Source organism: Engraulis encrasicolus, chromosome 23, assembly GCF_034702125.1.
Source record: "Engraulis encrasicolus isolate BLACKSEA-1 chromosome 23, IST_EnEncr_1.0, whole genome shotgun sequence".
Classification (NCBI taxonomy): domain Eukaryota; kingdom Metazoa; phylum Chordata; class Actinopteri; order Clupeiformes; family Engraulidae; genus Engraulis; species Engraulis encrasicolus.
In genome coordinates, this window is record NC_085879.1 from 25277681 (window position 1) to 25293300 (window position 15620).

The 15620-nt window shown below is 43.5% G+C and overlaps 2 protein-coding genes across 4 annotated transcripts; one reads left to right on the forward strand and one right to left on the reverse strand.

The window, feature by feature from the left end:
- Nucleotides 1-277: 277 nt before the first annotated feature.
- Nucleotides 278-9530, forward strand: aldob (aldolase b, fructose-bisphosphate). The gene is made up of 9 exons (XM_063190143.1): nt 278-392; nt 1413-1525; nt 2658-2869; nt 3187-3241; nt 3337-3497; nt 3882-3965; nt 6278-6452; nt 8529-8728; nt 9303-9530. The coding sequence occupies exons 2-9, from the start codon at nt 1414-1416 to the stop codon at nt 9396-9398; spliced, it is 1095 nt and encodes a 364-aa protein (XP_063046213.1). The 5' UTR covers nt 278-392; nt 1413; the 3' UTR covers nt 9399-9530.
- Nucleotides 9531-9572: 42 nt separating this feature from the next.
- On the reverse strand, nt 9573-15606 carry LOC134440183 (L-asparaginase-like). Of its 3 annotated transcripts, none has more exons than XM_063190152.1 (8): nt 15447-15506; nt 15287-15352; nt 14722-14855; nt 14527-14616; nt 14266-14426; nt 12450-12533; nt 11596-11758; nt 9573-9979 (listed from the first exon to the last, which is right to left on the reverse strand). In XM_063190152.1, exons 3-8 carry the CDS (start codon nt 14851-14853, stop codon nt 9824-9826), a joined length of 786 nt encoding a protein of 261 aa, XP_063046222.1. In that variant the 5' UTR covers nt 14854-14855; nt 15287-15352; nt 15447-15506; the 3' UTR covers nt 9573-9823. The 3 variants fall into 3 exon arrangements, with proteins under 3 accessions (XP_063046222.1, XP_063046224.1, XP_063046223.1); XM_063190154.1 differs by having other exon boundaries at nt 15235-15352; XM_063190153.1 differs by lacking the exon at nt 15287-15352 and having other exon boundaries at nt 15447-15606.
- Nucleotides 15607-15620: the final 14 nt, after the last annotated feature.

A 15620-nucleotide genomic window follows, 5' to 3' on the forward strand; every position in this document is an offset into this window, starting at 1 on the left:
CAAGAAAAACTCGTTTAATAAGGCTTGAACACATCATCTGACCACTGTTGTAATTTATTCCATAAATCAAAGGGACGTTGGAATACACTGTGTTCTCTGTTTTCACCAGTGAAGATGTTTGTGGTGGAAAAAAAAGATACAAAGTTCGCAAACGACCACGGACGTGATGGATACACACACACCCCTCACTTCATTCAACCGACCAATCCAATCACAGACCTGGCGCACGCCCGTGCCACCTCACTCCTTCTTTACGCCTTCGCTTGAGAAGAGATAAATACCCCACACTTTTTTGAGCTCGGTCCCAGTCGGTTAATTGCGGTGTAGCAGGGATTAGACCCACCTGTTCAGCTGCTCCTGGTCCAAGGTGCCAAATCTCCACCGAAACTCAAGTAAGGATTTCCTAGCATCCGTTTTCTTTGATGCCAAAATGGTTTGGTTTGTGGTGGGCAGATGGTTGTTTTTGCCTCCGATGAGATCTATTTACTGAAATCAATGAGGCTATTCAAGTGCATGTGGCTAATTTGGCTAACAAATGACTATTTTTGGACACTCGCTAAATGAATCTCTGAATGAATCAGGGAAGCTAATTATGCAACATTTATTCTTTTCAAAAGTTAAGTCTTGCAGAGTTATGTAACTGCAGTGGAACTGGAAATGTTTGTAAAACAACTCCTTAATTTACCGCAGTTGGTTTAGTTGGCAGACTGCTTGTGGATGTGTCCTACTGACTAAAATCTAAGTGTATTTTCCTTGTGAAACTCTTCCTGGTGCGTTGGTGCACGATTGCCTGAAGACATCAGGAAGTCTGTATTGGATTGCATTTCCTATATGGAAAGAGTATAGAATAGCATGGGCGTATTATGGTGCATGAAGTAACTCGCAACCTCAACCTTTGCACCTACCTGCTATATTGCATGCTTCTGAATTGCACACACGTCCCAAGATCAAGCTATGGTGGCAGTCGCAGTTTTCTTCTAATACATTGATCATGCGTGCTGATAACGCGCAGCTAGTCAGCACCTCTTCAGTTTCCTCAGCGCACCCTGTGAACTGTGTACCCATTGGCGCAGAGGGAATGGAGGCTTTATCAGTTCCTGGACTGAAGTTCAGTTGAAGAAGCAAGCCAAATATTTACAAAGTGTAAAGAGAGCTGTGGTGCTGGGTTGAGGCCAAAGTGAGGTACAATGGTTCACTGAACGTGCACAATGCTCTATGACAGGGCCCTAGAGATCTTACTAGTCAAATACATACTCACTAATGGGTCAAAGTGGTATTTCTGAAATTTCACCAGCATTTGGCTGGTTGTAATTTGGAGCCCTGCTCCATTGTATTTACGCACGTGTATGTAAGAGGCACTTTAAAGTGAGCATATTTCAGATTTTTCTTTCTTTCTTTCTTTCTTTCAACAGGATGACTCACCAGTACCCATCCCTCTCTCCGGAGCAGAAGCAGGAGCTGGCCTCCATTGCCCAGCGTATTGTCGCTCCTGGCAAGGGCATCCTCGCTGCTGATGAGTCCACTGGTAAGAAACTGGACCAGTGTTGCCTGATTTTCTACGAGAAATAAGCAACTGGCGTCCTGAAAACAAGCCCAAAAAAGCGACCGACTGGCATCCTAAAAAAAAGCCCCAAAAAACCCACCCACTGGCATCCCTAAAAACAAGCCCAAAAGAAGCAACCTAACAAAAACTGAACCAGGGTAGTGTTCCTAGAGCCTGGCTCAGTAGTAAAGCAGGTTCAGTTAACTTTGAGGTAGTGGTAAATCATGTAATAGAAGAGGCTGGCCAGGAGTCCTCATTTTCGTAACTAAATGACACATGTCTGCTATTGGTAGATTTACCACTTCCTGTAGTTTGGTGTTTCTCAACGGCAGCGGTACAGCACCCCAGGGGGCATTGGGGAGCTCTAGGGGGGCGTTGACAAGGATACAGCTGAGAGAGGGCGAAGCTTAGTTGCCATGGGGGGCATTAGTGTATTTCATTTTGTAATACCAAGGTGTGCAATTGTAAGGCTTATGATGAAGTCAAAGTGGCGTTGGGAGGTTTGTGATGAGGCCAAGGGGGCGTTTGTTCAAAAAAGGTTGAGAACCACTGTTGTAGTTTAACTTGGGCCAGATTTCACTTAACCATGTTCTTGGAATACCCATTGGCACTCTGTTTTATAACGGTGGCTGTATTTGTATTGCCCATTTATACAGCGTTCATCTTAAGCTGCCTCAACAGGAAGGGAATTCCCATACTGCCTTGCAGGCTTGTTTCCATCTTTCTAGCAGGGCTCTAAATTAACTTTTTTCACCAGCCAAATGGCTCATAGATGTAATCTTACTAGCCAAACGCACACTCACTAATAAGTCAAAGTGGCTAGTAAGTTGCTATTTTCTACCAGCCAAACTGAAATTTCACCAGCATTTGGCAATTGGTTAATTTAGAGCCTTGCTGCTCACTAGTGATTTTGGCTGGCGACAGCCTGGATAGTACTACTGATCCAACTTAGAAACTGATAGGGGTTTAGAGAAGTGTGGCATTTGGGGAAGGGTGTGCGCCTTAGCAACTGTATCTGGGCGTCTTCCACTGTAGTATTTGCTGTGTTTTTCCCCATATACACAACTGATCGTAACAATTCTACCCGTTTGTGGGCGTCTTCCTCCATCCACAGGCACCATGGGCAAGCGCCTGCAGAAGATCAACGTGGAGAACAACGAGGAGAACCGCCGCTACTTCCGCGACCTCCTCTTCTCCGTCGACCCCTCCATCTCCGAGTGCGTGGGCGGCGTCATCTTCTTCCACGAGACGCTCTACCAGAAATCCGACAAGGGCGTCCTCTTCCCCCAGGTCGTCAAGGACAAGGGCATCGTCGTTGGCATCAAGGTGAAAACTCTTTGTTCAAGGTCAAAGTTCAGTTTGTGAAGTTTCTTCAGATCAAGCATCGTCATCTAGAATGGTTTATTGCGGGGCACAAGCCAGATCCGTATGTGTTGTCTAGGATATGGCCACATGGTGTGTTCCATATTGGCTTTTAAGATGATTACTTTAAAATATCTCATCAGCTCAGTCTTAAATGGACTGCAAATATGGAATGAGCCAAATATGTGGGTTATTTCTGAAGAATTGTCCTTTGGGTGGTACTGACTTAAATCATGCTGTGGGTGACATTAAGACGGTCTTTTCTTTGTTCCTGACCACAGGTAGACAAAGGCACAGCTGGTCTGAATGGCACAGATGGCGAGACAACCACACAAGGTAAAACTTCTGTCTTCATTCTACATTCTTTACAATGGACACAAGAAAGGTGCTGTATGTCAGTTATAAAAACTGTTTTGTTTTTTTCGTCTTAGGTCTTGATGGCCTGTCTGAGCGTTGCGCACAGTACAAGAAAGATGGCGCAGACTTCGCCAAGTGGCGCTGTGTGATCAAGATCTCAGACGGCTGCCCGTCCGCTCTCGCCATTGCAGAGAACGCCAACGTCCTCGCCAGATACGCCAGCATCTGCCAACAGGTCAGTCCCGCACCTTTAACTTTTGCTTCATTTTTTAAATGCGCACTGTAACTTCTGAATCAATGGCTGCATTGTATTGCAGTTTTTTGAAGGTTTTGTTTTTGTGTGCTGTACTTTTGCAGTATGAAGTTTTTTTTATGCATCACTGTATTACAACTGCAAGTAATACTGCAATACAAAGCATTATTTTTCGATAAGGCAAACTTCCGTGTGTCTGCCTATGAAGCTTGACGGATCTGCATACCAACTGGTCGTACAGGCTTAATCGAAACCATGCTTCACTGGCTGCAGAGCAGTTTCTGTGGTATTGAATGACCTGTATAATTTGTTGTGGTACACACATACCTGTAATACATGATTGTCCTTGTCTCTTGCCTCGTTCAGAATGGTCTCGTGCCCATTGTGGAGCCAGAGATCCTCCCCGACGGAGACCACGACCTGCAGAGGTGTCAGTACGTCACAGAGAAGGTAGATTGAATAATGCAAAACTGTTGTTTTTTTGTTTAAGTATTTTTTGGGGCTTTTTGGCCTTTATTATTACATGACAGTATGAGAGATGACCGGAAACAATTGGGAGACAGACAAAGTGTAGAGAGCTGTGGGGCAGGGCTGGGAAATGACCCCGGCCGGACAGTACTACTTAAATGAAATCACATTACACCTAGCTGGCACATTTTAATTCAAAACGACTTAGTTATTTAGGTACAGGGTATTTGTTACAGACGAATGTAGACAAATGTAGTAATGTGAGGTTACTCTGGAGTAATGTGGGATTAGGTGCTCAAGGGCACTTCAGCCATGGATGAAGGTGCTGCTCAGGGTGGGATTTGAACCTGCAGCCCTCTAATCTAAAGGCTTTAGATGGCTGCCCCAATGTAGATGGAACAAAAAGGCACTGGAAGGATCACTGATTAACTACTGATAATAGAGAGACCAATAATATCAGGGGTGGCCAACCAGTCGGAGACCAAGAGCCAAATTTTGTAATGTGTCACAGCAAAGAGCCACATCGGCACACAAACATCACGCGGGCATATAAACATGCGCACACCCACCAACATGGGCATCACCCATCCTTCTCGCACCACAGACCAGCATACACAACAACACATGGGTATGAACATCAACCATCTCTTCCTTTCACACACACACAGACACACACACACACACACACACACACACACACACACACACACACACACACACACACACACACACACACACACACACACACACACACACACACAAAGTGTCAGATTGATGTTACACTTCAACTTAATGGCCTGACTACAAGACAATCCTGAATATAAGATGACCCCCCCCCCACACACTTTTTTTTTTTTTACTGCTTCAATTTTTTGTGGGAAAATGTTTTTTCAAGATAAAAATGTTGTTTTACATAAGAAGACAAGGGTACACAGGTCAAAATTATTTAATAAATTCTTTCATATTTTAATAAAACACGTTTCACATCATAATTTCCATGAGCACTCTTTATAACAGAGCACGAAGTAACGCGGCCTAAAGATTCTCCGCCTCTTTTAGCTCATTCGGGGGTTAGGCGCACAGGCACCGCTTTCTTGCGCACAGATGAGATGATCATTGGATGCCTGACGACAACACCATCCGAAATTAACAAGGTGGTTCGTCAAATCGCCGTTCATTTTCCACATTAATGTTTCAGCGGGTGCTGACAGGGGGCCAGGGGAAAAAACGAAGTTTTCCTTTTGAGACTAAACTGAAATTGTTTCCCACCTGCACGCTGTCTGCCAGCGCCGCTTTGACAATGGCTGATAAACCAGGGTGGAACATTATTTTTGGCGCTATTTTGTCTATAGCCCGCGAAAATAACACGATTTTAAACCAAAAACATAATTTCACATTCGGGTCAATAGCCATGATGAACACTCCTCCTAACAGAGCGCAGAGATGGCTACGCAGGACAGAGATTCTCAGCGCATCTCTGCTCCAGACACCTTTCTCTTCATATCATTTGCACATTTATAACCGCCATATCCGAGCGATAGAATCTAATATGGACAGCACATTTTCTTGACCTTATTGAGGAGTGATGGCAAAATATTTCAGGTTAAAACATTTTTGCCGATATTTTGTTTAGTCAGCGAAAGACGCGGTCACTTTTTGAAAGCGCTATTTTTAGAACATAGGCTTAAATCGCGTCTTGTAGGCTATTTGCAGTAACAAATGTCACACATCAACGTGATCATTCAGGACACATTTAGGCAAGGCCTACTACAGTACCAAGACCACAGGGCACTTATTTCCCATAGTTCTAATCAACTTTGTGTGCGCAATTCTAATGCATATTGCCTATGGGGGAAATAAACACAAACTTGGACGTGAACGCAAGAGCCGCAAGACACCAGGCAAAGAGCCGCATGCGGCTCGAGAGCCGCGGGTTAGCCACCTATGAATAATATCAATACAGTGCTACTGATATCCTTATCTGAATTGCAACTTGAGTTCAAAAGTTAGTTACCTTGAATAATAAAATAAGACTCATCTGTGCTGCACTTGCATGTTATTTATTTCTCCTTAAATTACCCCAGTCCTGGTTGCACCTGGTAGTCCATTTGTAGGGTACACTGAATTTATTGCGAAGGAAATGGCACACACCAAAATTACAATATCCATTACACGACTGATTGAACACATTTACATTTTCAGAAGTGCAGATAATACAATTTTTGGCTTTATTTGGTGTTTGTGAACATGCTGTAATTTCACTGACCTCATGCTATGCTCTTGGCTTTGATCAGGTTCTTGCCGCCACGTACAAGGCCCTGAACGACCACCACGTCTACCTGGAAGGCACCCTGCTCAAGCCCAACATGGTCACCGCCGGACACTCCTGCCCCAAGAAGTTCACGCCACAGGAGGTCGCCATGGCAACAGTGACGGCCCTCAGACGCACCGTGCCCTCTGCAGTTCCCGGTGCGTAGTAGTGAACGAAGTGAAGTACTGTAGTAACCTGGCTGTTATTAATGAAGCCAGCTGCACTTTCACCTGCAGGATGAGTTTTACTGCGGATGCCAGATAAGAAGACATACCCCTTGTTTATCACTATGACCTCAATGCCGTACGTTTTATCATTGTGGCTTTGTGTCTCTGTGATCACATCACAGGTGATTTCGCAAATTGGCTCAGGGGTGTAGTGATTGATCGGCTGGTTCCTTGAATTGCCTGGAGCAAAAATGTTTCAGGATTTTTATTTTCTGCACCTGGGTTTTTACTCTGCTGTAGCCATATGATTGGGACAGGAATGTGTAAGAAGGTATGATCCTTTTCAGTGTCAGCAGTCAAACATTAATCTTGTTAAACCTCGTCAAACAATGGGTTTCTGCTGTCATTGGAAACATTTTGCTGGTGTGTTTTAAAAAAAACTAGTGATTACACGTGCGCACACACCTGTCCTTATCAGTGGTCCTGTTGTGTCCAAGGCCATCCATGCATGTCTTTTTCATCAGTTCAGGAATGGTCTGTAATAGTAGGCTTGCTTACCCTTTTCAGCATGACTTGCATTCTGATGCAGATTTCTTAACGTGTTTGACAAGACGATGCCTTTGTGTTAGTCATTTGAACTCGTGCAACTACAACGGGTGATCCCCACACACCAATACCCTGTCAAGAGCAGGGGTGAAAAAACGGGCTTAGAAAGTAAACATGGCCACATTTTTGCTTCAGACAATTCAATGAACCACCAGCTGATCCTAATTACCACACCAGGTTGATGAGCTAATTGGTGAAATCACCTGTGTTAACAGCATAGCCAGAAGGAAAACCTAAATTGGAGTTACGGTCAGTCCAGCTTTTCCATTACTGATCAGGAGTTCCCTTTAGACCAAACATGCACGCGTAAGTGGCACTCTTCAGATCCACCCTTACCATAGATATGAACACTAGATATCGCGTTGACCACTCATTTATATCGGAACAAATGGTTCAAGTCAGATCACTCAAGTCAAGTTGTGGTGCGCACATCCAAGACGCAGGTGCAGGATAAAGTCAAAACTGTGAATAAAAAGGCAAATGTTCGCACACTGCTTGAAAGTGTTAACTTGGAATAAAAAAAGCAACGGGAGCAGTGTGCGGACATTCATCTTTTTATTCAAGTCAGATCACTGCTGTTTGGCCGTCAAAATGTTACGATCGATTGGTGACAAGATGATGCGCATATTATTCTGTAGGTGGTGGTGACATCTTAAAAAAATATATCATGATGCCAGCCGAAAACTACTGTGCCCAGGGTTAGGCCACGCTAAAAGGCTGAACACGGCATCTAGTGTTCATTTCGATATTCCTCTTCCTTTTCCTCTGGCATCTTGTTTCAGACATTATAAGATTACCTTCCTGTATACTCTCTGCTTATAATATTCCTCTTCCAAGCCACGACCTCCTAGTGACTCAACACCTTCAGTGTTACTTCTAGTCAGGCCAAGAGCAATTCAACTTAAGTTTCTGAGAGCCAGAAAAAAAAAACGGGAACTCCACCTACTTTGTCAGGAAGCAAACGACCATCAGCAAACCAAGGGAGGCGGGTCAACCAGCATGCCATTTGGGAAATGTTAATTGTTATGCTCTTGGTCAGGCCAAGTCTCAGAGATTTGAAAGCCGAGGATAATCAGGCTAACTCTTAGCCTAGTAAACCAGCTGGACGCCGAAATTGTTCAGCTGCGAGTGGTCTGGCCTCGCATCGTTTGAGTGCTCTGCCAGGCTTGCCAAAAATCTAGCAAACCAATCACAACGCAGAGATTTGTTTTGAATCAAAGCTGGCAGGGTTTTGAGGGAGTGATGACGAAGCTCGCAACGTTGGGAAAGCACATCAACGAGAAAGATGGCGCTGATTGGTTAAAGCGCCAGCCTATAGGCGCAGGCACGATTTGAAAGAAACTGGTTGTTCTCAACAATCTTCGGATGTATCGTTTATCGGGGCCAGATTAAATTACACTTCCAATCTCAAATTTAGGCTGGTTTATCAGGCTAGCTAACTCTTGTCATCTTGTATGGCAGGCATCTGCTTCCTGTCCGGCGGCCAGAGCGAGGAGGAGGCCTCGGTCCACCTGAACGCCATTAACCAGGTGCCCCTGCACCGGCCCTGGAAGCTGACCTTCTCCTATGGCCGCGCCCTGCAGGCCTCCGCCCTCGCCGCATGGCAAGGCAAGCCCGCCAACAAGCAGGCCGCCCAGGACGCCTTCTGCACCCGCGCCAAGGTGAGACTCGCACAGGCTTCAGCTGCTTGCAAGCTGTTTCTTATCATTATTAGGGCTGGGACATTAATGCGTTAATTTCGATTCATTAATCACATGATATGATTAATTAGCACGCTTTAAAAAATTAATCGCAGTATAATATAGTCCCAGCCCTAATTATTATTATTATTATTATTATTATTACTATTTTATTATTGTTAACCATGCCAGAGTGAGCCTCAAAATTTGAGGCAGAAGATACATTGGTGCATGTTTTTTTATAGTATATATAGTATATATTTAATAGTATAACAAATCACTACCTTTTTTTTTTTTCTATTACAGGACATCATTTTAAATTGTATTTTAATGTGCTACCATTTCACTTAACATTTTGTGCAGGATATTTAGAACATGTGAAATGCTGTGTGTATTTAGGACTTTGTGACAAAGATTTCTAAAACTCTATTTACGTGTCAACAAGAAGCCAAAACTAATGTGTTTTCCAAACTGTGTGTTTATCACTGGTGTATCTGTAGGTTTTTTTTATTTTTTTTAAGTTAAGTATTTGCTCCTTTTTTGTGTGTGCTTTCAGATTAATGGACTAGCCTCCAAGGGAGAGTACAAACCCTCTGGCCAGACTGACGCTGCTGCTTCACAGTCCCTCTACACAGCCAGCTACGTCTATTAAAACTCTTGTGCCTTACTTGATCTGTGCAATTGCACATGGGTTAAACCTGCTAAAAATGTGCCGACCAAAATCCCTCACCCCCAACCCCCTCTTTAAAAAAAAAGAAGAAAAATAAACAAAAAATAATTTCTATCCAGTCTTTGCCTCAGTCTCTTTCTACAAGACATATTTGAGTTGTCCTTTCCAGCACTTTTTATTTTTTTTCAAATGCAAACATTTGGAGAGAAAATAAGCATATGTATAAATGGTGCACTGGAAAGGGGGAAGGAATTGGTGTTAAAAGGATTGCACTTGTGTTGTCCACTAACCTCAACTGTGACTATATAAACAAAAATACAACACTGACGATTCATTCAATGTATTATCAAAAGAAGCATTTAGACAACTCCACAAAACTGGAAAATGAGGGGCGCTGGTGACTAGATTCACTCCAGTGCGTCATCCATGCCTGATTTGTACAGCTGGTACAGGTGCTTGGTGGTGAACTTTTCGGTGAAGAGTGGATGGAACAACATGAGGATGTCAGTCAGGTGGTGTTTCTTGGCCTCAGCAAGTGCCGTCCAACCCCATGTGTCTTCCTCCTAAAAAAATGAAAATGGGGAAAAAAAGGCCAAAATGTTATACATACACACACACACCCACTGTACAGGCCAAAAGTTTGGATGCCACAGATTGCCGTGAAAATGGGGGGCGGGGTCAACTCTAGTCTTATGTTCTAGCTCTATGGGGGAAACTTTATTTTCTCCATGGCCATCAGCGAAGCACGAGTCCACAAGCAGAAGTCGAGGGCGGGAATTTAGATAATGGAACGCACCCCAAGGAGACATCTAAGGTTACCATCAGACCTAATCACAAGTGAGATTAGATCTGGTGACCTACCTACTGTAAATTCTGTAGGGGGGGCGGAATACTTGGCCATTATGACACCCTGCCCTGCTCTCTGATTGGACAGAGACGTGGACCATGATCTGGTCCATTTCTGAGCAAAGCTTCCATACTGTCTTGAGGCAGCATGGGAGTTCCCAGGCTACATCAAAGGTACAAGTCAAACTAGTTCCTCCTGTCCTTTCCTGTTGCTCGAAGCATTGTGACGCAAGCAGAGAGTAGACTCGAGAAAGAGGATACAAACTCGCCCACCCAATGCAAAGGAGTGTGCTCAAGTTTGGTCTTCTTAGAGGGCGTTGTCCCCTTCTCTTTTTGTAATGTGTAGTAGTGGCTTGCACAAGATGTGCGTCACCGCCATATACAGCGCTGAAGGTAATCCATTTATTCTCAACCGTGAGACTCCAAAGGTCTCCTAACCGAAGGTCTCCTAAAGGGGCGTTGACCTGACATCATGGATCCCGGGAAAGTCAGAGCTTGTAGTATTTTACTCTGATCTACTCTCTTTGACGCAAGGATTGACATAAGTGATGATGGTGATCGAAGTTTCATGCAACATCTCAAAGGTCATTATCTCAATCAAGATTGACATCGGGATGTTTAATGGGGAAACAGCCCACCCAAAAGTTGCTCTGCCTGTGCTGACGGCAAGGATTTTTTTTCTCCCACGGAGGGAGGGCGATACAGAGGTAAGAGACCCACAAGCAACAGGAAAGGTAAGTGTTCTATATCTATGGCTGTGGGGTTCCCAAACTTTACCATGACAACACCCTCCGATATACCAACAGATTCCAGCCAAGGCCCCCCCTGACATGGGTCGTGCCACACTTTTTCTGCACCCCATTTCATCAGTCGATAACTGCAACCCTGAACTACAACAGGAAATGTAATGTAATACATATACCAGTGTACAGTAGTCTATGGGTGCATTCCAATATGCGACCTTGCGTCCTACAATTGGGCTTGGGCCTCAACCTGCCTCCTGGCCCCTCCTGGGTGGAGAAAACAAAGTTTCCCTGCTGTCAGCCTAGCCAAAACAAATTTTGGGGGACTATTCTTCATTCACCATCCAGTTTGCAAATGAGAAAATGACTTAACAATTGAGTTTTTGGGAGATATTGAAATATAATGCTGCTGTCAGTGATGTCATGACATATTACTTCCTGGTACGAGGCCACAAGCACAATTGGAGGACGCAAGGTCACATATTGCATAAAAGACACCATTTTGTTTTGGGATACTTTTCTCCTCCTGCCGCGGCCCCCCAAGGGTTGCTGGCCCCCCACTTTGAAACACGCTGCAATAAACTACATACCAGGGGCGTAGCACCGTACTCCAGGAGTCTGGACACAGTCATAGCGTCCCTGTTACGCACAGCTGTGTGCATGGCTGTCCTCCCATTGTAATCCCCCTGGTCCATGTCAACGCCTGCGAAGAACCAGGCCTGTAGTTTCCTGTAATCCCTGGCTTGCGTCGCCCTGTACAATACAACATAGGAGGTAAAACGTGTATGTGGTTATGAGTACAGTTTAAAAATAAGAGCATTCAAAGATGGCAATCTGGCAATAAGGCAATGGCAATCTGCGCCCCCCTTGGCCAACCAGATGTGATTTGTCTGTGTATGGTCACTTGCATGAAGTCTGTGTGTCTCTGGTGCCCCCTGCAGATAACACAGAAACACTACAAGCAGAAGCAGACACACCCACACCCACACACACACAAGATGCACGGGTGTCATGGTTACAACCGTGGAGTCCACAGATAAATCATGGATGATGTGAAAATATATATATTTTAATTAAATTCGGGCGCGTTGCAGTTTATTCTAATAGCTGAGTGATATTCAATAGATGTAGCAATTAATCTGCGGATTGCAGGCGGGTTTGGTTTAGAAAATTGGTGAAGGAACACTCGTGCGAGCAGATAGTTATTTTGAGAAGCGGTTGCGGATGAGCGCAGCCGTGCATCTCTAACACAAACACACACACACACACACACACATACACACACACACACACACACAGTGTTATTCAACCTGGACTGGGGGGAGGGCGGGGGCAGGTAGTGAACAATAAATATGCCTTGAACTGTAAAAATGTGTTTAATGCGATTAGCAACACATAAAGATGTTGGGTTAGCAGTTAGAGGGAATTGTAGAGTACTACTGACTTGCACAGCTCCATGCCGATCCTAACAGACTCCAGGTACACGGCTCCTCCCAACATCTGCAAGGTCCTCACCATGATAACGTCGCTAGGGTGATAGAGAAATGTACAGAAAAGTAACAGCAATCAGCAAAGAATTGTCTAGGGCTGCAACTAGCTATTATTTTAATAGTCGACTAATCAATAGCTCTAGTCACGATAAGTCGCGAAAAAAAAAAACTTGCTCCAACCTTCGAGGCCTCTAGCAGAGGGAAGTGAAAAAATTCTTACAGCTCACAATGAGCTTTAAATCATGATATTGTAGTAGCTTATTTACTGCAAGATACAACGTCCAATTCATACATGCTGGGCAATTTTAGGTTTCAGTAAAGTAATAAAGCATTAGTAAAGTAAGTAAAAGAGCATTGAATTAAATGAAACCAATGAAAATTCTTGTCGACAATTTTTTATAGTCGATTAGTCACGATTAGTCGACTAATCGCTGCAGCCCTAGAATTGTCTATACATGGGTTTACCGTTTGTAAGCAATCCCTGACCTCTGATTGTTGGAAACGGTTGTCAGCCAAAAAATTACCTGGTTGGCTGCTTAGCATCTTGCCCCTCCTCAAAACACAAATGTTTGTAAACGAAAAACCTATGTATTAGAGTAAGATACCCCAAACCCTGCATACCCAATGCAAAGGAGAGTGCTCAAGCTCGACCTCCCAAGGGGGCGTTGTCCCAGAGAGGTCTATTGGATTAGAACTAACAAAATCTTTGGTTGTCTCCCCCGTCTGCTTCTCTTTCTGTGTCGTTTGCTGAAGGCTTGCTTCAGATTTGCGCTACCACCATCTACAGCGATAAGGGAACTCCATTTATTCTCAACCTAAAGTCTCCAAAGGTCTCCAAACCAAAGGTCTCCTAAAGGGGCGTTCACCTGACAGGGATCCAGGTAAAGTATGGGCTTGATGTACTGTATCTTACTCTAATAGGAGGATATTTGAAATCAGATCAGAAATAAGACTTTCAGGGAGTGCGGTAGGCACCCGTCCATAAATGGGCTTTCATGCTAATGGGGACCCAAGTTCATATTGAGCCACATATCCCATGGTGAAGCGCGCTGAGACACTATACCATATTGGGGCGACTCGGGTTCATGTCTGGCCTGGGTCATTTTCCACTTACTGCATCTCATCTCTTTGCTGTCCTGTCTAAATTAAAAACATAAAAGCCCACCCCCAAAAAACATTTAAAAAACACAGTTGATAATAAATACAAAAAAAAAGAAAAATAAGAAAGACGACTTTCACAGACATAGAGAAATAAGAGTGTTTTTCAGCATAAATCTTCAAGGTCTTTTGTTTCAGACATGTAAAGGTTTGTTTTATCTATTATCTCTGATGTCAGGTCAAACATGTCAGGTAATAGAATTTTTTTTTTTACATGTCTGAAACAAAAGAACTTGAAGATGTATTATAACTTTAAGACATAATGAACATCATACATCTGTTTTTCAGCATGCCTATTTATCATTTTGACTATGTATTCAAAACGCCACCAGACATGTCATAAAAGTTGAGAGGCTGGAGCAGGCTTCACCCAAACAGATTTTTCTTCTTTTTAGGGTGCTGACCAAAATAGTGTAAAACTGAAAAGTGAGAAAAGGTTGCACCATGCATAGACTTTCTTCTATTCTTTCATTATAATAAAAGAAAGTCTAGTACGCATGTTGCGACCTTGTCTTACTTTTCATTCCCCTGTCATGTCAGGCCATCCCGTCTCTTCCCCTTTAATTTCCTCCAAGACTTTCAGTACACCTGCTTATCCGGGCCCTGACTCACTTGTTCATGATGGCAAGGGTCATGGGGGTGTTTCCTTGAACATCAGCGAGATTATACGAGCATCCTTTGGTGATGAGGTACTTCATCATACCAATGTTGCCCATTTCACATGCCCTGTGGATAGGTGTCTGGCCATTGTAGTCCGAGGTGTCAATGTCCACCTGGCAGCATAATAAATAAATACATACTAACTCTCTCTCTATATATATATATATATATATGTCAACCAAAAGCAAGTCACATGCACACACACACACTTACCACTTTTAGAAGCTCTTGCAAACTTACGAAGTCATTGTTGGCCACACATTTACATGCAAAATATGCATAGGCTTTATTCCCAAAGTCCGTCTTCAACAGAAACAGTGAATTAGGTCACACACTTACTCGTGTTTCTTTGACAAGTGAAATGAAACTGGAAAGCTGTGATATTTGTTCATATTGATGCAATGTTACCTCTTTGTTTCTCTTTGTTTTGCCCAGCCTTGAACCTATCAAGTCACCAACACATTTCAAGAAATCCCTGTTTCTTGTTTTCGGGCCCAAGACCTCGACATTTGTGACGGACACCAAAGGATCGTTTTGCATGGCTGAAACAACATGAACTGTTATCATCACTTATCAGATTAGAATCCATTATCTTTACACATCTCTCTGTTGTAGTGCACAGTGGTAACAATGAACCAAAGAAACACTTTTTTTCGCCTTCTTTTAGTTAAAAGTGTGACAATACCTACCAATGCTAGTTAAACACGTCAACGAAAAGACTTGCGTAGCTAGAACTAGAGCTAGTGGTGATTTCAGGCTATCTCTCAATGTAACTAGGCAACCTTGCTAAATCAATCAACAATATTTACAACAATAATATAACATGGTATAAACGTTGTGTAAAGGTCTACTTTAACAAAAACAAAGAAGGCCACACAAGAACGAGCACGTACACAACTTAAACAAAATACAGATACATGCCTCTTGTCTTTGCTAACGTCTTGCTAGCAATTGTTAACCCTTGTCAGCCTACCTCTGGTGGAATAACGTAGCCTTCCAACTAAGAAGAAATATTTTATATAAGTCGCGTTTATCTCTCCTGTAGATACAATTAGAAGAAAAGTAGTCATATGTTAAACTATGAGACAAGTTGAAGGTGAACACAGCTACAGGACGAAGGACAGCTATCTTACCTGCTTCCGAAAACAAAATTGAGCTCGCAGTCGCAGCAGAATATCAAGGAAAGGCTGAATAACTCAGAGACACAGGCAAGTGATGCGCGTGCGTGCACCCCAGGCAGATCTTATAAACTGTTGATCCTGGCTCTCTCTGCTTATTTTCGAGGGGACATTGCTGTAGTCTACAGT